We start from the raw sequence: 23,428 nt of genomic DNA, 5'->3' as shown, positions 1-23,428 counted from the left end.
AGAAACTTTGCCAGATCAGATTGGAGTCTGGTTCGCCAGTCCTCAGTCAAATCGTCCAACCCATGCTAGCATGGAAAGTGGACGTTAAATGATGATGATGATGATGGTTGTGGGACTCATGTTAAGAAGAGGTTCTACTGGAAAGCAGCTCTTTCTATAAAGTGTATAAATGTCTTAATTTACAGTGCCATATGACTAATTTGAGTCTTTTGAACTTTTATCGTCACTTAAGTATATATCTGATAAATAGGAAGCTTATCAGAGAAAATAGTTTTCATATGTGGAAGATGCACAGGTGCACAGGATACATAAAATCTTTAGAGACTGTGGAAATTGATTCTCTCAAATTCCCTGGTGGCTCATTAGAGGTAGTAGATAACTTCTGCTACTTAGGGAACCAAATTAGTTGTGGGGGAGGATGCACAGAGAGTGTGATAACTAGAATAAGAATTAGACAGAGGAAATTCAGAGAGCTGTTACCCCTGTTTGTTTCTCTTTCCATGTGAAAGTAAATTTGTATGATGCATGTATACGGACAGCAATGGTAGTGAGACATGGGCCTTGAATGCAGAGGAGATGTGAAGGTTAGAAAGGAATGAGGTTAGTTCTTCTCTGCTAGATGTACAATGTAAGTGTACATGTTCAACAGTGCTCGTGTTTTGAGAGAGATTATGTTGAGACATTTTCTCAGTTAATACCAACCAACTTTTTACATTACATATCTCTCCCCATTTAGCCATCTCTCTATTATATATCATTCAGTAATGTTGATACCCAGTCATTTCCTCAGGTCATTCTCAGTACAACCAAAAGATGCATCCTATCTTTTGGCTAATTAAGTAATAAGAAAGTTTGTATGTGCAGGTTTGGCTGTGTGGTTAAGAAATTTTCTTCACAACTGCATGGTTTAAGTTCAAGTCCCGTTGCATAACATATTGGGCAAATGACTTCTATAGCTCCAGGCAGATCAAAGTTTTGCCAGTGAATCTGCTTGTTAGACATTGAAAAGAAGCTACTTATATATATATATATATATATATATATATAAATATATGTGTGTGTCTCCTTGTCTTCAAATTACACATTAATTGCAAACAATCTTCATAATCACATGACATGTTTTCAGTCATTAGACTGTGGCCATACTGGGGTACCACCTTGAAGAATGTTTAGCTGAACAAATCAACCCCAGTGCTTATTCTTTTTAAACCTGGTACTTATTCTACCGGTCTCTTTTGCCAGACTGCTAAGTTACAGGAGTGTAAACATACTAACACTGGTTGTCAAGTGTGTGTGGGGGTGGGGTGCTGGCAAACTCAGAGACAAAGACATGCACGCATGCACCTGTGTACAATGGCTTCTGTCAGTTTCCGTCTACCAAATCCACTCATAAGGCTTTGATTGACTTGAGGCTATAGTAGAAGACACCAAAGGTGCCATACGGTGGGACTGAACTTGGAACCATGTCGTTGAGGAGCACACTTACCACACAGCCATGCCAGTGTCTAGGGAAAAATATGTGCTTAGAAACAGGGGAGAGTTGGCAATAGGAAGAGCATCCAGCCATAGAAAATCTGTCTCAACAAATTTAATGTAATTCATGCAAACATGGAAAAGTAGACATTATAACAACAACGATGATGATGATAATGATGAAGGTAAGTTATCTTTTTGATATCTGTAAAGAAAAGATTACACAATATATATACAGTAACTAAACTTTGACACTTCATAATTATTTTGTTATTTTTTTCTAAATAAAGCAATAAAAAATGTCTCTGTTGGTATTCAAATATTCTTTTGACAGTAAATTGATTAATTTTTTTTTAACTTTTCAGAGAAAACATTTTGTGCAATTGAATGAAAGTATTTTGATGTTGGGAACGTATTTCTCTCAGGGTTGTCAGAAGCCTTCCTCCATTTTAAAAAGTCAGTTGCCAGACAAACTTCAACATTGGTAAGTAGCATCACGTTTTATTTATTAAAAATGTTAAAGAAGCATTTATGCCCAAATGCCTTAAGAGCTTAACAAATAATCAAAAGACTGTGAGTTCAATTAATGCTTGTTAACGTCCACTGTGTTGTTTCATTTGACAAACAACTAATTGACTTGCAACACTGTGTACCAAGTTAAAATATTCCATTCTTAGATGTTTATCTTTTGGAAAGCTAACCAGTAAAAAACTGTAAAAGACTAATTTCTCTAACAATACCAACAAATATACAGGCTTATGAACCAGCTGACCAAAGTTAACATGAATAAAAATATAAGTGCCATTAAAAACTAATATCTATTATTGTAACAGTATTAACCTTTAACACACTGTAGGTGCATCATGTCACCCTATGAGTTCTGTAGGTGCATCATGTTTCCCTTGCAATAACTGGGCTGTAACAGGAGAAACAATTCTAGAGAAAATGCAGTGTGCTGGAGGTTAAAGTATAGAAACAATATTAAATCTACAAGCACACACATAGTTCATTCTGCACAGTTTTAGAATTCTCCCTCTGCCCACATTTTCCCAACAGCTTCTATTGGTCTCAGCAGTCTAATTGGTCAGTAGTAGTGTTACTTTCCTCCTTGGACTAAAGAATAAATAAATGTACAGTTTCATAATTATCACTTTCATGACACCCACCACTATCACCCAGAGGTCATACAAATTGTTGCACGAAACTTCCCAATCAAAAATTCTCCACATATTTCTGTTGTTTGTTTAGCATATTCTCTTTATATCAAGAAGATATGTAATTGTAGGCACAGCTGTATTTAACTACTACTACTACTACTACTACTACTACTACTACTATAACTACAACTCCCCCTCCTCCTCCTCCAACTTCTTCTTCTTCAGGGAGGAAGTCGATTATATATGTGGTGTGTGTGTGTCGAAGAAGGTAGTTCATAACTCTCTGGCATCTATCCTTTGACATGTCCAACACAGGAGCCCTATCAGGGGCTTGTGCTTTACTGGCATAACTCTTAGAGTCACTGATGTATGTTAGCCACCACAAAACAACTGGAACTTGTGGTGATCAACCTTAATTTTGCAGACCTATAATAAAAGGCATTCTTGCTGTGACCATCCCATAATTTTAAGAGCTTTTATATTATCTGTTACGGTGTCCAATGTGTCCTTCTGGTAAAATGTGATTTGAGAGAGATTTGGCTGTTAGGTGTTAACACTGCTAGTTTAGCAGATGATTGTAACAACACAACAAACCATAATAAAACTAAACCAAGTAGATTTACATTATTAACAACATGGATTAATATTTTTAAGCTTGCTGAAGACTACATGTAATTATACCAGAAAAATGTTGATCATGATTTACTTGACCATTTAAAATTTCTATTTTATAGCTTTAGTGTAAGTGGAGACAATGTGACGGTAGGAGGACTCTTTTCTGATCACTATAGTGATTTGGTAAGTTATTTCTAGTTCAATTCTATTCTTTCTCTCAGCTTTTATTTTTTATTTTAATTTTTAAAAATTATATTTTTATTTATGGCCTAATGATATACTCATGCATGGCTGTGTGGATTTGAAGTTTGCTATGTAGTTATTTGATTTTCAGTTATATCTCACTGTGTAGAGCTGAGTAGCCTCAGCCAACCAATGTATTGTGTGTGTGTGTGTGTGGTGTTGCTAGCATGGACAATGGTCGTTAAATGATGATGATGATGATATATGAAGGTGGGCTGAAATGTTCAAAGACTGACAAAGAATGATGCTAGAGCTGTGAAATCTTGCAGGCATTAATTTCAGTTCTTCTTAATAGTTGCACTGGTTCTATGCAAGTAAAATGACATCTGACTGTTCAAAGAAAACTTCAAAAGTAACTAGTAGCGGATTCTCTTGAAAATGGACAAAATTTGGTATTGTGGTGTTGTCAAGTATCCGTAGAAAAAAGATTTAGTCCCCAAGGACATTCAGCTGATATGGTTGCTACATTAGGGGATGACACTCCAGTTTTATCAACTGTGCTAAAGTGGGCAGCTGAATTTACGAGGAGAACGGTGAGTCTTGAAGATGACCCAATGTGTGGATGTCTTGCAACTACCACCACTGACAAAAACATTGATTGTGTTCATCACATGGTTATGGATGACAGTTGACTGACTACAAATCAAATAGCCTGTGCTATTAGCAAATCCTGTGAGAGAGTTGAGAATATTCTGCACAATAAACTTGTCACGACAAAGGTTTCTGCTCAGTGAGTGCCAATGCTTCTGATACTTGGTTAAAAGTGCACCAGGCTGATCACATGAAAAAATCTGACATTGTTTGAGGTAGATCCAGCTGGTTTCCTCGAATGTTTCTTAACTCTCGATGAGTGTTGGCTTCATCAGTTTAACCAGAGACAAAGAGACAATCCATGCAGTGGAAGCACCCCTCCTCACTTGTCCCAAAGAAGGCCAAGGTCATTTGATCTGCAGGGAAGGTGATGGCCTCAGGTTATTGGGACACAAAAGCTATTTTGTTTATTGACTATCTTCAAAAGGGTCACACCAATAATGGAGAGTACTATGCCAACTTGCTGAGACAGTTATAGAAGGCTATCAAGACCAGATGCCCAGCAAAACTGACAAAATTTGTCTTGTTTCATCAGGACAATGGTCCAGCACCTAAGCCCTTGCTCTCAATGGTTGCTGTGCATGATTGTCGCTTTGAAATGGTTGATCACCGTCCCTATACTAATTTGGCTCCATCTGTCTATCGTCTGTTCCTCAGCATGAAAGAAACACTTGGCATGGAAGCAGTTTTGCAGTACTGTTGATATCATATCTGTTGTTGTCATTTTTGATCAGCAAGATGAAAGCTTCTTCACCAATGGGATTTTAGTACTGCAACACTGATGGAAGAAATGTGTGAACTGCAAGGGGAAATATGTGAAAAATAAACCTTGAGAGTATTTTGGTGAACCTGTGAACTTTTCAGCCAAACTTTATGCGTGCATGTGTGTATGTGTGTGTGTGTGTCTCTCTCTCTCTCTCTCTCTCTCTCTCTCTCTCTCTCTCTCTCTATATATATATATATATATATATATATATATATATATATATAGTTGAATTTTACAGAAAAACAAAAATGAAAACAGGTGTATAACAACATGCCGATGTATTAGTTTGACGCTTGGGAAGGTGAGAAAGTCTTTTACGTTCCAAGCCTACGCTCTTCAACAAAAAGGAACTTGAGGATATAAACAGAGAGAGAATAAAAAAAAAAAACTTGTGGATTTAGCGGTCAATCATGGCGACTGGTTGGACAAAGGTAGTTAGACAGGAGAGCTGGGAGGAAGGGGAGATAATAAAGTATTGGTGATCCCCAAATGAAGGCAATCATGTGATATTTTTTAGAGACAGAATTATCTCTATATATAGGTCACATCAAAGCACTCATTGTAACTGAGTTATAGAAAAATAGAGAAATACTAAAGAGAGACAAAGGATAAGTTGTCAAAATATATTCAGTTTTAAAATCATATGCACCAGATTATGTGCTAAATATATATATATATATATATATATATAATGCCAGCTTCGTCTGGTCCCCGTGCCGGTGGCATGTAAAAAGCACCATCTGATCGTGGCTGTCTGGCACCTGTGCCAGTGGCACGTAAAAAGCACCCACTACACTCATGGAGTGGTTGGCATTAGGAAGGGCATCAAGCTGTAGAAACACTGCCAGATCAGACTGGGCCTGGTGCAGCCTTCTGGCTTCCCAGACCCCAGTTGAACCGTCCAACCCATGCCAGCATGGAAAGTGGACGTTAAATGATGATGATGATATATATACATATGCTCAAAATATATTAAAAATACATTAAAAATATATTGATATAAACATGTATTAAAAGTATATCAAAACTGTATGAAAATATATAGTCACACTTACTTTTAAAAACAATATTAAAATACGAAATTAAAAACTATTGTAATGCTCTTACAGTTTAGTGATTGATGACCTAAGAGTTCAACCCATTCAGAGGCATTAATTTGTGCCTTTTCAAAAAGTATGTTATTTTAGTTGTCCCAGTCAACTTAACTGAAAAGAAATAGATGTTACTGTGATATTTCATTTAAGCTGGTAGCGTTTCAAATAGAGGTCTATTATATTTGTATTTATAATCGAAATCGAATTGAACCAGCCAGGATCCCTGGTCTGGTGGTACGTAAAAAGCACTATCCGACTCGTGGCCGATGCCAGCGCCGCCTCGACTGGCTTCCGTGCCGGTGGCACGTAAAATACACCAATCCGACCGTACGACAGGCACCCATGCCAACCCCCTTTGCTTGCGAAGACATGTTGGGGCAAGCGAAATCGAATTGAACCAGCCAGGATCCCTGGTCTGGTGGTACGTAAAAAGCACTATCTGACTCGTGGCCGATGCCAGCACCGCCTCGACTGGCTTCCGTGCTGGTGGCACATAAAATACACCAATCCGACCGTGGCTGTTGCCAGCCTCGCCTGGCACCTGTGCAGGTGGCACGTAAAAAGCACCTACTACACTCACAGAGTGGTTGGCGTTAGGAAGGGCATCCAGCTGTAGAAACATTGCCAGATAAGACTGGAGCCTGGTGCAGTCTTCTGGCTTCCCAGATCCCCGGTCGAACCGTCCAACCCATGCTAGCATGGAGAACGGACGTTAAAACGATGATGATGATGATGATTGTCTCATTCACTCTCATCCATACATCTCTTGACTAGAAGGTGTTACAGCATGAAGGCTATGTATGACATTGTTTTAATCAATATATTACAATATTACAGTATAAAGATATGATAATGAACCTGTGCTGTTGATATATGACAATACTATTAATAGATAATATCTGTGTATGAGAATCTAGTCATATTAATATTGATATTTTTACATATGACTGGTGTAGTCTATGCTTCACCATGGTGCAAAACTGGCTTGGCCATTATGAAGATTCTAATTTTCTTTAGTATATGAGACTTATCAGATGGGTTGATATTAAATTGGAGAAGGTAAAATTTATGCTAAAGAGTTAATGGCATCTCATTCATCTTTACATTCTGAGCTCAAATTCTGTTACCGTCAACTTTGCCTTTCATCCATTCAAGGTTGATAAAATAAGTACCTTTAAAATACTAGGGTTGATGTAATTGATTCCTCCCCCCACCAACGGTATCTGCAGTAGGCTGTAAACTCAATGTGTCACATATTAGTTTTCATTGTAGTTAAAAAGCTTACTTTGCAACCATGTGGCTTTGGGTTCAGTCCTACTGCATGGCACTTGAGGCAAGTGTTTTCTACTGTAGCTCTGGCCAACCAATACCTTGTAAGTGAATTTAGTAGACGAAAGCTGTGCAGAAACTTGTTATACAGGTACCAAACCCCTTATCCAGAATCCAGAAATCCGGCTATTTCTGGAACTAGCTAGCTTTGAATTTCATGGTCTGTAGTAGTTTGCAGTGTGGCCGCTTTGTTTTGGTGTCCATGGCTTATGCATCATACAACGCTAGATCAAACAGACCCTGCTTTAGAAATGTATAAATTTGTATATGTTATACAATTTTGTTCTTTACTTTTCATTGTTTATTTTATATTTTTTATATATATTTAGTCTGTGTCCAGAAATCCTGAAAATCCAGAAATCTGGACCACCTCTGATCCCAAGGTTGCTGGATAAGAGGTTTGGTATCTGTATAACATATCTATGTATGTGTGTGTCTTTGTGTCTGTGTTTGTCACCCCCTGCTATGTGCTTGACAACCATTATTGGTTTAAGTCTCTGCAATGTGGAATCTTGACAAAAGAAACTGATAGAGTAAATACCAGACTTCAAAAATAAGTATTGGGGTTCAATCTGTTTGATTAAAGCCATTCAAAGCTATGCTGCAGCATGACTGCACTGCAATGGCTGAAACAAGTAAAAAGTAAAAGCCAGTTATTATATATTGTTGCATTTATGTTATTTAGACATATGTCACATTGAAAATAATTGTTGTTTATAATTGTAGTAAATGTCCATCTTAATCTTTTCTTGTTACAGGTCCGAGAAGCTGCTTACAAAATCTTTTTACAAAACAACAAACACCAAAATGAACTGCTGGATGCATTACTAAATGCTCGATATGCATTAGCTCAGCTCGTTGGATTCCCAACATATGCTCACCGTTCACTAAGAGGAACCTTAGCAGACAATCCTGGTAAAAGCACATTTAAAAAACGTTATTAGTATACCTTATTATTCTTATATGTTCTAAACAGGCAAGGAGAAATGAAATAGCTGAATGGATATAGTATTGCACTACCAACTTATGGATTATGAGTTCATATCTGCTGAAGGTTTTCTGTAATGCCATTAGACAAGCCATTCTTAATTTTATATATCTCCGTTCATCTGTTTGTAGAGACTAAACACCATTATGGGTATGTTACATGTAATAAACTGTCATCTTATTCATGCAGAATTCTTGCTCCTCTCGATTACTAAATTTTAATGGATCTAGAACTAAGTAGTAGTAGCTAAATACATCTGTAGTATGTGGAGGTATTTATCATTGTTATGTATAATATAAATTTTCTTCCTTATCTTAGGAGTGAATGTTTAGCCTTGTAAGGGAAATTAGGTAGATTGATGTGTACAAGTCCATTGGCAAATTATCTGTACTGGCTAAATTTAAAATGAATAGGTATTTCTGTTGGTCAAACAACTGGTACACTCGCCTTGAAACCAACAATGGAAAGACTCATACATAGAAACTAATGCTAGGATCTTTTCATTGTCAGTTCAGTTGTTAGTTTAGATTACACAACAGAATTATGAATTCAAATTGTTTCATAAACTTACATTTCTCTTACATGCACAGTTGAAAAGCAATGTCATTTACGTTTCACTTGTTACTTTAATAATAATAATAATAATAATAATTGTGTACAGTGCTCAGGTGCACTACAACTCATCTAAAGTGTATATATAATCAGGTGTAGTTTCGGTGGATTTCGGAAAGCATGAGGGCAATGGAAGTTAATAAGCTATGAAATACTTGTTTCAATAAGTTGTAAACTTATTGAAAATTTTGCAAAATTCACTCTACTTGTAAAAGTGGTAATGTTTCAGATTATTCACTATACCTTGTAAATGAATATCTACAGTATTTACATTTACACTACATTAAAATTACTTAATCCAATCTGGAATATTATACAGAGTCAGAAATAAAACACCTGATAATGATCAGAGGTGAAACAGATTGAAATATTGTGCAAATGTACAGATGAGGTTAAAAATCTGAAAACTGATAACCTTACTAAGTCATCTCACAACTCTTTCATTTATTGCTTTCAAACTTTGAAGTACTGTTCAATCAGTGGCTGTTAGTGGGTTAAGAATGTAGGTTAGTGTTAACTGTGGTTTTCAAGTGAAACATTGATGTTATAATGTATGAAAATGCAGAGAGATGGAGGAAGAAGACAATTAGTTCAGGTTATTGTAAAGCAGTCACTCACAATGTGGGAGGATGAAATATACTAATGTTCAGATCTACTTTTGTTCATACTGTATTTTCCAGCATACAAGTCAACATATATGTTGTAAACATATAGTGTAAACATTCAAACATCGTTGCTATCTTTCCAAATTATGCTACATTTTACATGAAGCTTTTGATCCTCTAAAATCATTTTAGCATATAAGTTGATCTACTTTTTTTTTTCCTCTTTGGCTGTAAATTTTGTGCTAGAAAATTTAGTTTGTATGCCAGACAGTACTGTAACTTAATAGAAAGCTTTTCATTATTGGCTTTTTTGAGCATCATATCTATATTGAATTATATGTAAATATATAAATGATTTTCTCAATGCCCTCATAAGAACTTTATTTTAAATAGTACAGTTGATTTGGCAATTTCTTTCTTTTTTTTTTTTTTGGTTGATTCCTTTATACTGGGGAACAAAAAACATCAATCCTAGTGATTGTCATTTTATAATTTCAGCTTCTAAAAGTTCTTATAAGGATTGAAATTTTAGTGTAATTTTTGAATTTTTTGAATTGTTACCCCGCATTTTGATTTTTAATTTTTTCTCAGCACTAGATTCAGTTTGTTTTTATCATGGTGATATAAATTTTGTAAATTTTGATATTTGCATATGATTTTTTGTGCTAGGCACTTTAGAACATCATCATCGTCATTATTTTTTTTTTTTTACTAAGTAAAATGAAATATGTATGATGCATGTGTTCGAACTGCCATGCTACATGGCAGTGAAACATGGGCCGTGACTGCTGAGGACATGCGTAAGCTCATGAGGAATGAAGCCAGTATGCTCCGATGGATGTGTAATATCAGTGTACTTACTCGACAGAGTGTTAGTTCCCTAAGAGAAATGTTGTACATAAGAAGCATCAGTTGTTGCGTGCAAGAGAGACGATTGCGCTGGTATGGTCATGTGGCGAGAATGGATGAAGATAGGTGAGTGAGAAAGTGCCAATCCCTAGCAGTTGAGGGAACCCGTGGAAGAGGTAGACCCAGGAAAACCTGGGACGAGGTGGTGAAGCACGACCTTCGAACGTTAGGTCTCACCATGGAAATGACTAGAGACCGAGACCTATGGAAGTATGCTGTGCGTGAGAAGACCCGGCAAGACTAGTGAAGCCATAACCCGTGGCCCCTACCTGGGACGTAGTCAGTCCGCCTGTGCATACCTTCCTGCTTGTGACACTTGTGAAGACCTGTTGAGGCAAATCAAATCAAAGTCAAATCGAATCAAGTCAAACCAAATCAAAATAGATGAACATCAATGGAATTTGTATCCTTGTGGTACCAGTGCCGGTGGCACATAAGAAAACCATCCGAACGGGACCGTAGCCAGTACCGCATCGACTGGCCTCCATGCTGTGGGCACGTAACAAACACCGTCCGAGCGTGGCCGTCTGCCAGCCTCGTCTGGCACCTGTGTCGGTGGCACATAAAAACACCATCCGAGCGTGGCCGTCTGCCAGCCTCGTCTGGCACCTGTGTCGGTGGCACATAAAAACACCATCCGAGCGTGGCCGTCTGCCAGCCTCGTCTGGCACCTGTGTCGGTGGCACATAAAAACACCATCCGAGCGTGGCCGTCTGCCAGCCTCATCTGGCACCTGTGTCGGTGGCACATAAAAACACCATCCGAGCGTGGCCGTTCGCCAGCCTCGTCTGGCACCTGTGTCGGTGGCACATAAAATCACCCACTACACTCTCGGAGTGGTTGGTGTTAGGAAGGGCACTGCCAGATCTGACTGGCCTGGTGCAGCCTTCGGGCTCCCCAGACCCCAGTTGAACCGTCCAACCCATGCTAGCATGGAAAGCGGACGTTAAACGATGATAATGATGATGATGATGTAGAGTCATGTAACATTTCCTAAAGGCAGTATATATATTATCTGTAAATAGGGTTTTCACTGTTCAGTAAATTAGAGATTTTGTTTAGTCATATTTTTTTTTGTTTATTCTATTCAGAAATGCTTTTTACTTATCTGTTTCAGTTAATGTTATGAACTTTCTGGAAACTCTTGCCAAAGAAGTTTCGAAAAAGTTAGTACTTAATTGTTTGTTAAAATAATAATTTTTCTATATTTTCACTAATAGTTTTGTAGTGTTCATACAGTTAATGTAATAATTTGCTTTATGCATAATGCAGATGTGTCAAATACATGCTACGTGAGAAAATGAATCATAAATCATTGTTACTTTTGTTGATGTTGAAGGTGATATTGAAAGAGTTTTTTTTTTTAATTGACAAACAAATAACATATTTGTATCTTTAATAATGACATATTTACAGTCCTCTCTAACCATTTCTGTCAGATAACAATTCTGAATCTAGAATTTTTATGATGAGATGTGTTTCAGAAGTTGTAATTTATAGTATTTGCTATAAACTAGAATAGTTAATATGTTCCTGTTACCTCACTCCCACACGAAAAATCCCATAACTATTAATGTTATTGTTGTTGTTTAGCCTCAGATCAGTCCTGATTGAACAGCCATGTAATCAAAAGTATTCCATCTGTGACCATCCCATCTTATTTTTCCCTAACCAGAATATTATTTAATGTACACATCCTCTCTTTTTTTTAAGACAGTAGAGTGTAATTTGAGAGATATTTGGCTGCTATTTTCAGCATATCATGTGACCAACTAGGGGCTCTGTTGTTGGCTTGACCATCACATCATGGAATGATCAGGAGTGAGTGAGGAAGAGAAGTAGCTGATTAATTTTAGAGAAATCTGTTGAATGTAGGAATGGACATTTTGAGACATTAAATTAATGTTACTATTATTTTTTCAAGAGCTGATGAAGATTACAGTGCTATATTAAAGTTGAAAATGCAGTACTCCTCTAATCCTCAGTCAGTAAGTATATTACCCTGGTTGATTAAATATCTGATGGTGTGTTTGGAAATGCAATGAAGTGGGCTAGATTGGAGATGTTTGCAACCTAGTATCAAGCAAAATATGTCATGCTTTATCCTTTTAGCATTCAGATTTCTCTGTTAAATGCAATTATTATTTATTCACATTATACGGGTATGTGGATATTTTGAAAATATCTTACAAAATGGCAGCCATGCCCTGCATAGTTAGGGGTTTGTTTCACTCACTCAGCCACCCTGCCAGGGATGTGGTGAAGTCTGCAGTATGGTGGGTTGTAAATAGGCAATGGAAGAGCTCAACTGAGTCTATAGTGCATCTTACATTGATGTTGTGCAGAGGAATCCTAGAACATCAGTGGTCAGAATCACCAAGCTGTATCAAGAGAGGAACTGCAATGCATCTACAGGGGCAGTGTCTGTGGCTGTGTAATCAGCTAATGAAAGATTCATTGTGACTCAAGCTCCCAATTCAAATAGAACTGAGTGGTGGTAGAGAGTCATGAGAATCTGTTTAAGCAGCATCACTAGATAAATAAATTTTGAATTAATCATGCATTTGAGATTTTGAAGATCATTTATTTTTAGAATGACATTGTATAGTCGGTGTGAAAGGCCTGAACTAGCTGGTTTGAACATAAAACAGGTAGAATATTTGGGCCTGATTTGGCCAGTTTGAATGCTAAAGGGTTATTGTGTTTTTTGTTGAAGCAGCAGTTGACTTTGGTTACCTAACTCAGGTATTAAATGCTTGATTTAAGAATTTAATCAAGATAAGATGGTTAAGCTTGATGTTGATAGAGTGATGATGATAACTTTCTTAATAGAGTAATGGATAATTTTATTTTTGCTTATGAATGAAAGTTGTTATTGTTAAGTAGCTTCAGTCAACTTCGTTCAAGAGATGCTGGAACATTGAGAGAACCAATTCATTGTTTAGGAGTCACTGTAGATATAAGATTGTAGTATGTTGGTTTGTTTTAAATTTCATTATTCAGATGTTGTCGTGGCCATGACCTCCTATTTTGATTATTGAGCATGCTATCTTTAGATTTAGGACTTATAATAGAAATCTCCATTTTAAAAAGAATTGGGAATTTATGGAGGGAAATTTTGTTACTACATTGAGTGGGTGGAATGTCTATATAGAAGTACTTTAACATATACTACAAAAAGTTGATGTCATAAGCTGAAATGTCTCAACATCACTGCAAATATTTCTGTTTTATTACCATCACTATGAGCAACCATTTTGTCTTTTATCCTCTCTACACATTACCATTCATAATTACTGGTACCATTCTTATACTCTTAAAATTTACCTTCATCTTTATTTTTGTGACTGGTCCCATGCTGGTGGCATGTAAAAAGCATCATTTGAGCATGGTCGTTGCCAGTGGCATGTAAAAAGCACCATTCAAGCGTGGTTGATGCCAGTACTGCCTGACTGGCCCTTATGCCAATGGTATGTAAAAAGCACCCACTACACTCTCAGAGTGGTTGGCATTAGGAAGGGCATCCAGCTGTAGAAACTTTGCCAGATCAGATTGGAGCCTGGTGCAGCCTTTCAGCTTGCCAGCCCTCAGTCAGACTGTCCAACCCATGCCAGCATGGAAAGCAGACATTAAACGATGATGATTATTATTTAGTTGGCTAGCCGGTAGAACCATTAGCACACCAGGCAAAATGCTTAGCGGCATTTTGTCCATCTTTATGTATTGAGTTCAAGTTCTGCTGAGGTCAACTTTGCTTTTCATCCCTTTAAGGTAGATAAAATAAGCACCACTGGGGTCGATGTAATCGACTTACCTCCACCTCTAAACTTGCTGGACTTGTGCCAAAATTTGAAGCCATTATTATTCATTATCATCATTGTTTATTATTATTATTATTATTATTATTAAGACAGCATGCCAGCAGTATTGTCAGTACACTGGGAAAATGTTTAGTGGTATTTCATCTGTCTTTGCGTTCTGAGTTCAAATTCCACTGAGGTCGATTTTGGCTTTCATCCTTGTCGGGGTTGATAAAATAAGTACCAGTTAGATACTGGGGTTGATGTAAGCTACTGACATCCCTCCAAAGTTGCTGGCCTTGTGCCAAAATTTGAAACTATTATTGTTATATTTTATACTTGGAAGTAATTATAATTTCATTGAACTTGTTTAGGAAATCCTAAATGTTCTATTCTCTTTCAGTGTACTGTGAAACCCTGGGACCCACCTTATTATACAGCACTTAGTAGACAAGAAAGGTAATATATCATGTTTAAATTGTTTACTGCTCGTTTGATGATTAATAATAATTATTTTATTATTTTAACTGGCTTTGAATCTCACTTGGTTTCAATCAAAAGGTTTTGTTTTGATAATCAAAGCTGATGCTTGAACTTATTAATTGTATATATTGTCACATAAAATGTGCTCTTGAGGTGCCATGTGAAAGCGCCTGTGTGGCGCAACGTAAAAGTGCCCGTGTGGTGCTGCATAAAAGCATCCATGCAGTGCAATGTAAAAGCACCCAGTACACTCTGTAAAGTGGTTGGCATTAGGAAGGACATCCAACTGTAAAAACCAGGCCAAAACAGACTGGAGTCTGGTGCAGCTCTCTGGCTTGCCAGCTCTGGTCAAACCATGCCAGCATAGACTACAGATGTTAAATGATGATGTCATAGTAAATTGTATATTTTTCACTAAAAGAGCACTTAAATTGTATTTTTCTGAATTTTGTATTAACTATTACTCTTTACTCTCTCTTTTACTCTTTTACTTGTTTCAGTCATTTGACTGTGGCCATGCTGGAGCACCGCTTTTAGTTGAGCAAATTGACCCCAAGACTTATTCTTTGTAAGCCTAGTACTTATTCTATCGGTCTCTTTTTCCGAACCGCTAAGTTACGGGGACGTAAACACACCAGCATCGGTTGTCAAGTGATGTTGTGGGGGTGGGGACACACACAAACACACACATACATACATACACACACACACATATATATATATATATACACACAACGGGCTTCTTTCAGTTTTCATCTCCCAATTCCACTCACAAGGCTTTGGTTGGCCCAAGGCTATAGTAGAAGACACTTGCCCAAGGTGCCACACAGTGGGACTGAACCCTGAACCATGTGGTTGGTAAGCAAGCTACTTACCACACAGCCACTCCTATGCCTATTAGTAATTAATGTACTCATAATTACTAATTTTTCTTAAAACTCCATATTACATTAACATTATCATAAGTGTGGGTACAAAATTAGCTTAGTGGGTGCAAACCTAGGTCCAACTCAAGATGTTCAAAGCATTTTCATTGCTCCCATCGCAACTTTTAGGAGGTGCACTTGTACTCCTTGTTCCTAAGTCTATGCACGTTACATGCTTTGTAATTGCTGCATTTGTTTTTGTAAAGTTTCATAAGATTCTCTTATATAAAGTACAACATCTGAGATGCCATACCCAATGATGCAACAATTGGTTGCCCTAGAAACGGTTTACTATTAATCATTTTCACACTATCTGACAGGTGCAGTGTCACATTAGCTAATCTAAAAATCTTTTAAAATTTGATACAATTCTAAATATTTCATATTTGATTGGGTAGATTAAACATTATTGTTATTAATTCACAAAATCTCCAGCAAGCTAGTTGAAATATTCTAACATATTTAGAAAACCTCATAATAAAACTAATAAAGTATGTGTAGAGAACTCCTAATGATATGGAAATCACTTGCTTGGCAGCTGGTGTCATCATCATCATCATCATCATATGTCTGTTTTTCTTGCTGGCATGGGTTGGACAGTTTGACTGAAAACTGGCAAGATGGGCAGCTGCACCAGGTTCCATTCTGATTTGGCATGGTTTCTACAGCTGGATGCCCTTCCTAATGCCAGCCACTCCAGGAGAGTAGTGGGTGTTTTTTATGTACCACTGGCATGGGTACCAGTTATGAAACACTGGCACTGGTCACGACTGCGATCTCATCTGGCTTGACAGGTCTTCTCAAGCATGGTATATTACCAAAGGTCTTGGTCACTTTCTTATTATATTGACTTAGTGAATAATGATTGAATATTTCATATGAAATATTCAGAATAGCCATAGTAGGTAATTTTCTTATTTACCTGTATGTGAATTCTAAGGTAGTATAGTGTATTCGTCATATGGCTAGCAAAAGACACCCCCCTGCCCCGCAAAAGACAGTGTAGTAGGATAAACAACTGATTAATTTATGTATTTTTTGCAGGTGTAATGTAAACAACACTGAACTCTTTGCTTACTTCTCTCTGGGATGCTGTATGGAAGGACTTAATAATTTATTCAAATGTTTATATGATGTCCATCTTCAGCCTGTGGAAGTGGAGCATGGGGAGGTATGGTCATATGATGTCTGTAAATTGGTAAGTTTACATATTTTCTAGTTTATAATGCTGAAAGGGCTTTGTGGTAGTGCCCAATCCTGTTTGCACTCAATTCTTATGGAATCATCAAGTGTATTTAACATAAGTAGGATGGTAATTTATGAGAAACTGGAGGGTTACAGAAAGAAACGGATGTTATATCCGGGATCTACACACAAAACACCCCTATACAGTGTAATTTTAGGTTGAAAAATTCATGACATTATTCTTCTCTCTCGTTCCTTCTCTAAATTTCATTTATCATTGCTTTCACGGAACTTCTGTATTGTTGAGTCCAAGTCAGCTCTGACTAAGCAGACCTATCATCAAAGGAGTTTCAATCATGACCATTCTGTCTTTCTCTTGATCATTGGATTTTAAGGGCTACATTATTCAATATGTCCCTCTCTTTTTAGAGGGATATATTCTATTTCTGTTTAGAAAAAAAAAAAAAAAACAATTGTTCAGAGCCTTGCTATTTTATTACCATTCATTTATGTTTTCTAATACATAATCCATTATTTTTTCTAGGCTGTAGTTCATGGAACAGAAGGAGTGTTAGGGTATATCTATTGTGATTTTTATGAAAGAATTGGAAAGCCGATTCAGGTAGGTTCTGTTTGTATACAATTATTACTGTTGACTATGGTAACTTTATAGACAAGTGTGCAATACAAAACTGTTAAATTGTTATAAGGAATATATAATTTTTCCTTTTCCTTTTGTGTGTGTGGTTGAAGAGTATTTTGCTATTGTTCCTTTTTCTTGCTTGTATTCCATACATCTTGCACCCATTCTGCTCTGTGAAAAAGTCCTCTCTCTCTCAAAACGTTTTATCTTCAATTTACTCCATGCATGCAGTTAGTGATTTAAAATAAAAAAAGTTATTCATAAATGTATTATTATTTGATCCATTAACTTGGATTCCATTAAATCAAGGCTTTACTCTGTCTGTGTATATATTTATACATGTGTGTGTGTGTGTATATATTTTGCCACTGTTGGTTAATGACCCACAACCTGTGTCTGATATATTGTGAATAAGGGAGCGAATTGCTCCCCTCCAGCTTGGCAAAACCTGTAGACCATGGTTTCTGGATCTTTACCAGCTGGAAAAGATGTTTTCCTGGAGTTAAAATGTAGTAACACAGTACTGTTTAGAACAGCCATGTTATAGTGGAAAAAAAAAATGTTACCATCAAGTATTGTTACTACTTATATCTCGTTTAGAGATTTTAGAGCTAGCTACTTTGCTCGTTATGAGATCAATGGTTGTCTACCGCTTTTCTGTTTATATATTGTGAGTAGGGACATTTGACTACTATCTCTAGCAGGCAGGTATCCAGTACTGATGATGGGTAAAGACCCAGAAACCATGGTCTACTGGTCTTGCCAAGCTGGAGGGGAGTGATTCACTCCCTTCCTCAGAATATATTCTATTGGTTCTCTTTTGCCGAACCACTAACATATGAGGACATAAACACACCATCATTGCTTGTCAACTGGTGGTGGTAAACAAACACAGACACACACACACACACACATATGACGAGTTTCTTTCAGTTTCCATCTTCCAAATCCACTCACAAGGTTTTGGTTGGCTTGAGGTTCTAGTACAAGACACTTGCACTAGGTGCCATGCAGGAGAACTGAACCTGGGACCATGTGGTGAAAAGCAAGCTTCTTACTACATAGCCACATCCCCATGGTTTAACTGAACCCAATTTGATGGGTTTTAGAGTTATCAAACAGGATAGTAATAATGCAGTACTGTAGTAGCATTATGTTCTCAGTGAAATTCTCGTTTTACTCTACTATCAAAAGAGGATGTACACTTGGAAAATATGTTGCAGTATTCCTAATTTTCTTCATATTAGGGCAGTAGATTAGCAGAATTGTTAGAGAGACAGATGAAATGCCTCCAGTATTTAGGTCACTCCCTTTAGGCCCTCAGTTCAAGTCACCAGAGGATGATATTGTCTTTGATCCTTACGGACTTAATAAGATAAATTCTAGTTTAGTATAGGTACCTGTACACTGCCAACCAAATTTGAATGTCTTGTGACTAGGTTAGAAATCAGTTGATTATTTCCCTTCAATTTATGCAGATGTATGTTTTCAACACTCTGGTCGTATTCTGTCATAATTGTTTTTTATTATTTTAATTTAGGATTGCCACTTCACTATCCAAGGTGGTCGTTTAAAAGAAGATGGGATATACCAGCTGCCGATAGTTGTTCTACAGTTGAATTTCCCTCCACCTCAAACGAGTGTTCCATCTCTTTTGAGTCCTGGTATGATGGAGAATTTATTCCATGAATTTGGTCATGCTATGCATTCAATGCTTGGCCGTACAAAATACCAACATGTCACTGGTAAGTTCTTTTGAGACTTAATAAAGCAATAGTAATGATAATCTTTTCTACTATAGGCACAAGGCCTGAAATTTGGGAGTCGGGGATAGTCAGTTATATCAACACCAGTGTTTCACTGGCAATTTATTGACCCTGAAAGGATGAAAAACAAAGTTGACCTCAGTGGAATTTGAACTAAGAATGTAGCAGCAGATGAAATACCACTAAGCATTTCGCCCGGCATACTCTTTTACTCTTTTATTTGTTTTACTCTTTTATTTATTTGTTTGTCATTTGACTGTGGCCATGCTGGAGCACCGCCTTTAGGACTTATTCTTTGTAAGCCTAGTACTTATTCTATCGGTCTCTTAGCCGAAGTTACGGGGACGTAAACACACCAGCATCGGTTGTCAAGCGATGTTGGGGGGGCACAAACACAGACACACAAACACATATATATACATATATACGACGGGCTTCTTTCAGTTTCTGTCTACCAAATCCACTCACAAGGAAGACACTTGCCCAAGGTGTCGCGCAGTGGGACTAAACCCTGAACCATGTGGTTCGTAAGCAAGCTGCTTACCACACAGCCACTCCTACACCTGCTAACAATTCTGCTAGCTTACCACTTTAATAACAATAATAATGGTAGACAAATTAAACTGGTATATAGGTACAGGAATAGCTGTGTGGTTGAGAAGCTTGCTTTCTAACTATGTGGTATGGGATTCAGTCCTTCTGTGTGGCACCTTGGATAAGTGTCATCTACTATAACCCTTGGCTGACCAAAACTTGTGAGTGGATTTGGTAGATGGAAACTGAAAGAAGCCTGTCATTGTGTGTGTGTGTGTTTTGTGCTTCCCTATCATGACATTGTTCGATATTAGCAGTACCATAATACAAGTGGTGCCACTCATTTCCAATTTCCAAAACATGTCTGGTCACGTGAAAATATTGCTTTGCTTGGAAAGGCTAAAAATTCAAAAACAAAATATAGTGTCTGATGAAGTCCAGGGTTTACTGTAAGATCTCGTTTTGTTTGACTGAATCAAATAATGTGTGTGTGTGTGTGTGTGCATATATATGTATGTGTCAGCACCTGGTATAAAACCACCTACCCTATACAAATACTCTCTCCACTAAATAGCAAGAGTTTTTTCCCTTCTTTTTATTCCTGTTTTTTTTCTAACTTGTAAGTTACTTAGTAACCTTACTAGTATTGGTGACATGAAAAAAGTATCGAGTACACTCTGTAAAGTGGTTGGCATTAGGCAGGGCATCCAACCATAGAAACCATGCCAATGCTGACATAGGAGCTCAGCATAGCCCTGTGGCTTGTTGGATCCTCTTAAACCATCCAACATGGAAAAGAGATGGTAAATGCCAATGATGGTGATGCATCCATGTGTGCGTATATATGTGTGTATTAGGAAGATTAGGAAATAAACAAGCTTATTGATATTTCAAAGGGTGTGAAAGTTGGGGGAGGGCATATAATTAGTATGCATCTTTTGGATGTTTGGCAAAAGAAACATAAGGGAATACAAGCTAGTTTCATAGGGTAATAACAGAAAGCTTTTCTTTTCCTTTCTGACAGAATATGTAAGTTTTGTTTTGAGTGGGATATGTCAACTGTTTTAATTAACTGAATTATTGTAATTGGGATTGAGATTCTTATTACCTATTATCCTTGTTTTCCTTTCTAGGAACACGATGTTCCACGGATTTTGCTGAAGTTCCATCAGTACTTATGGAATATTTCGCATCTGATCCCAGGGTAAGTTCCTCTTTCTCCTGCTTTTTTTTCCCCATATTTTTATTATTATTTTACTGTATGTTCTTTCATAGTGGTATGGGTTTGATGGAGATGTGAATTTTGGAAATTTGCATGCATTTCTTTACATAGAAGTATTGTGACTAGTTCCCAGTTGAACCGTCCAACCCATGCTAGCATGGAAAACGGACGTTAAACGATGATGATGATGATGATGATGGTTATATTAGAGAGCTTATCTTACTCTGGGAGTAAGACACTGTCTCTAATTCTGGTGTCACCATCCTCATCAGCATTTAACATCCACTTTTCCAGCTAAAAGTAAAATCGCTGTCTTCCACACATACAGACTTGTCCTTTCAGGTGCCGGTGCCACTTAAGCACCCATGCTGGTGCTGCATAAATTCATCCGTACTGGTGGCATGTAGAAAGCACCCAGGTATCCAGCCATAGAAATCATGTCATAACAGACAGCTGGAGTCTGGATAGCTCCCTGCTAGCCAGCTTCATGTTAAACCATCCAACCCATGCCAGTATGGAGAGTGGACGTTAAACGATGAGGATTTTTCATGGTTGCAGATGGAATTTGCTGAGTGGATTTTCTATGGCTGGATGCCCTTCCTGTGGCCAACACTCAACTGTTTTGAAACAAGATATTATTTTGCCATAGCTAGATATGTTTTTCATGAAAAACTTGACAAACAACCTCACTTCTATGACCACGATGCTAATTTATAACCATCATGTGATGTCTAGACAAGAGTACATGTGTGCACACACACAAAATATGAGAGAAAGGAAATGGCATTCATGAGACTCTTTATTATTCACTACAATTATTTTGACCCATCATGCATCAGTGCCCTGTAGGTATGATGCTGCTCAAACACTTGTGGTGTAAAAACAATCATAGTGTATCATAAAGCCTCATGAATTCCATTTTCTTTCTCCCATGTTTTATAGACTTTACAGACATGAAGGAATTCCTGAAGTAAATCTAGTTATATATACCTTCATACTGTTGATAACTTCGGGTAGCCGAATACTGGGAATAGGCTTTAAACAGCATACTACAAGGTGTATACCTGAATATAAAATTACACACACACGTTTATATACAACTGGCACACCCTGTTAAGTGGTTGGCATTAGGAAGGGCATCCAGCAGTAGAAACCATGCCACAACAGACAGTTGTAGTCTGGAAAACTCCCTGCTAGTCAGCTCCATGTCAAACCATCCAACCCATGTCAGCATGGAAGGCGGACGTTAAATAATGATGGCTTCTTTCAGTTTTCAATCACTTCTTTAGTCAGCTTAAGATGCCACACTGGGACTGAACCCCAAATCACATGGTTGGGAAGCAAGCTTCTTAACCACACAGCCACTCAATAAAATTGTTTGTGGCAACATAAGTTAGAGAGTACTCCTCTGTGAGAACATGGCAATCTCTGTAATGCTGCTGTCACAGTATTATGCACACAATGAACTCTGAGGTGAAAGGAAGGGTATTTAACCTTAGAAAACATGTCAAAATGGAACATATGAACAAGACATGGTTCTTGACCCATTTAGCAGGACAGTAACTCAAAATAAGAACTGATCTGGTCTGAGATGCCCCTTCTAACCCATGCCAGCATTGATAAGCAGATGTAAAAGTATGATGATGAAGATCTGTCTTGACTGGAGCCAGTAAATATAGTTGTTTTAGTTGTATCTGTTGTGGGTTATTAGTGCTTTTTGTTAAGAAATTATTATTGTATTTTTCAATTACTTTTAGGTTTTATCAACATTTGCCAGACATTACAAGACAGGTGAACCACTGAAAATGGAAATTATTCACAATCTTTGTGCTGCTAAAAAGTTGTTTGCAGCTTCTGTAAGTCTTATTTTGAAAGATACAAATAAAAATATTGTTGCAATAATAATAATGATAATGATAATAATAATAATAATAATAATAAAACTGAAATTATATAAGCCAAACAATTATATCTTTGTTGTTGTACAACAATAATTTTTAAAGTTTTTCTTTTGTAGGATCTTCAACTGCAAGTATTCTACTCAATCCTTGACCAAGTATACCATGGGAAACTGCCAGCAGAAACATCAACAATTGAGATTTTGGGGGCTCTTCAGAATAAATATTATGGAATTGCTCATGTTCCAGGAACTGTGAGTAAATATGTAATTTATTTTTAGTTTTTAAGAAAATCATTGTCATTTGATGTCCACTTTTCTATGTTAGCATGGGTCAGACAGAATTTGTTGAGGCAGATTTTCTACAGCTGGATGCCCTTCCTGCTGCTGACCCTTACCTATTTCCAAGCAAGGTTATATTTTCCCACTGGGAGAGATGGTTTTTGCAAAAGACTGGAAATGAACAAATTTGCTTGTATGATGGTGTTCTTGACAGGGGTACACACACATGGGCTTCTTTCAATTTCTGTCTACCAAGTCCACTCACAAGGCTTTGGTTGGCTCAAGACAATAGTAGAAGACACTTGCCA

At 37.3% G+C, this 23,428-nt stretch overlaps 1 protein-coding gene across 1 annotated transcript in view; it reads left to right on the top strand.

Moving 5' to 3' along the window:
- The window catches only part of LOC115209842 (mitochondrial intermediate peptidase), a 42,244-nt gene that overhangs the window by 15,037 nt on the left and 3,779 nt on the right, over positions 1-23,428 (top strand). Inside the window, exons 6-17 of the mRNA XM_029778409.2 lie at positions 1,839-1,957; positions 3,365-3,428; positions 8,027-8,183; positions 11,500-11,548; positions 12,307-12,370; positions 14,586-14,641; positions 16,636-16,789; positions 17,321-17,398; positions 18,960-19,164; positions 20,853-20,923; positions 22,699-22,797; positions 22,959-23,093. Of these exons, the coding sequence (XP_029634269.1) occupies positions 1,839-1,957; positions 3,365-3,428; positions 8,027-8,183; positions 11,500-11,548; positions 12,307-12,370; positions 14,586-14,641; positions 16,636-16,789; positions 17,321-17,398; positions 18,960-19,164; positions 20,853-20,923; positions 22,699-22,797; positions 22,959-23,093 (1,251 nt within the window). The remainder of the gene's footprint in view (positions 1-1,838; positions 1,958-3,364; positions 3,429-8,026; positions 8,184-11,499; positions 11,549-12,306; positions 12,371-14,585; positions 14,642-16,635; positions 16,790-17,320; positions 17,399-18,959; positions 19,165-20,852; positions 20,924-22,698; positions 22,798-22,958; positions 23,094-23,428) is intronic.

This window comes from Octopus sinensis, linkage group LG3 (assembly GCF_006345805.1).
Source record: "Octopus sinensis linkage group LG3, ASM634580v1, whole genome shotgun sequence".
Classification (NCBI taxonomy): Eukaryota; Metazoa; Mollusca; class Cephalopoda; order Octopoda; family Octopodidae; genus Octopus; species Octopus sinensis.
Note: the sequence above shows the minus strand (reverse complement) of the source record. Positions and strands in the feature narration are given on the sequence as shown.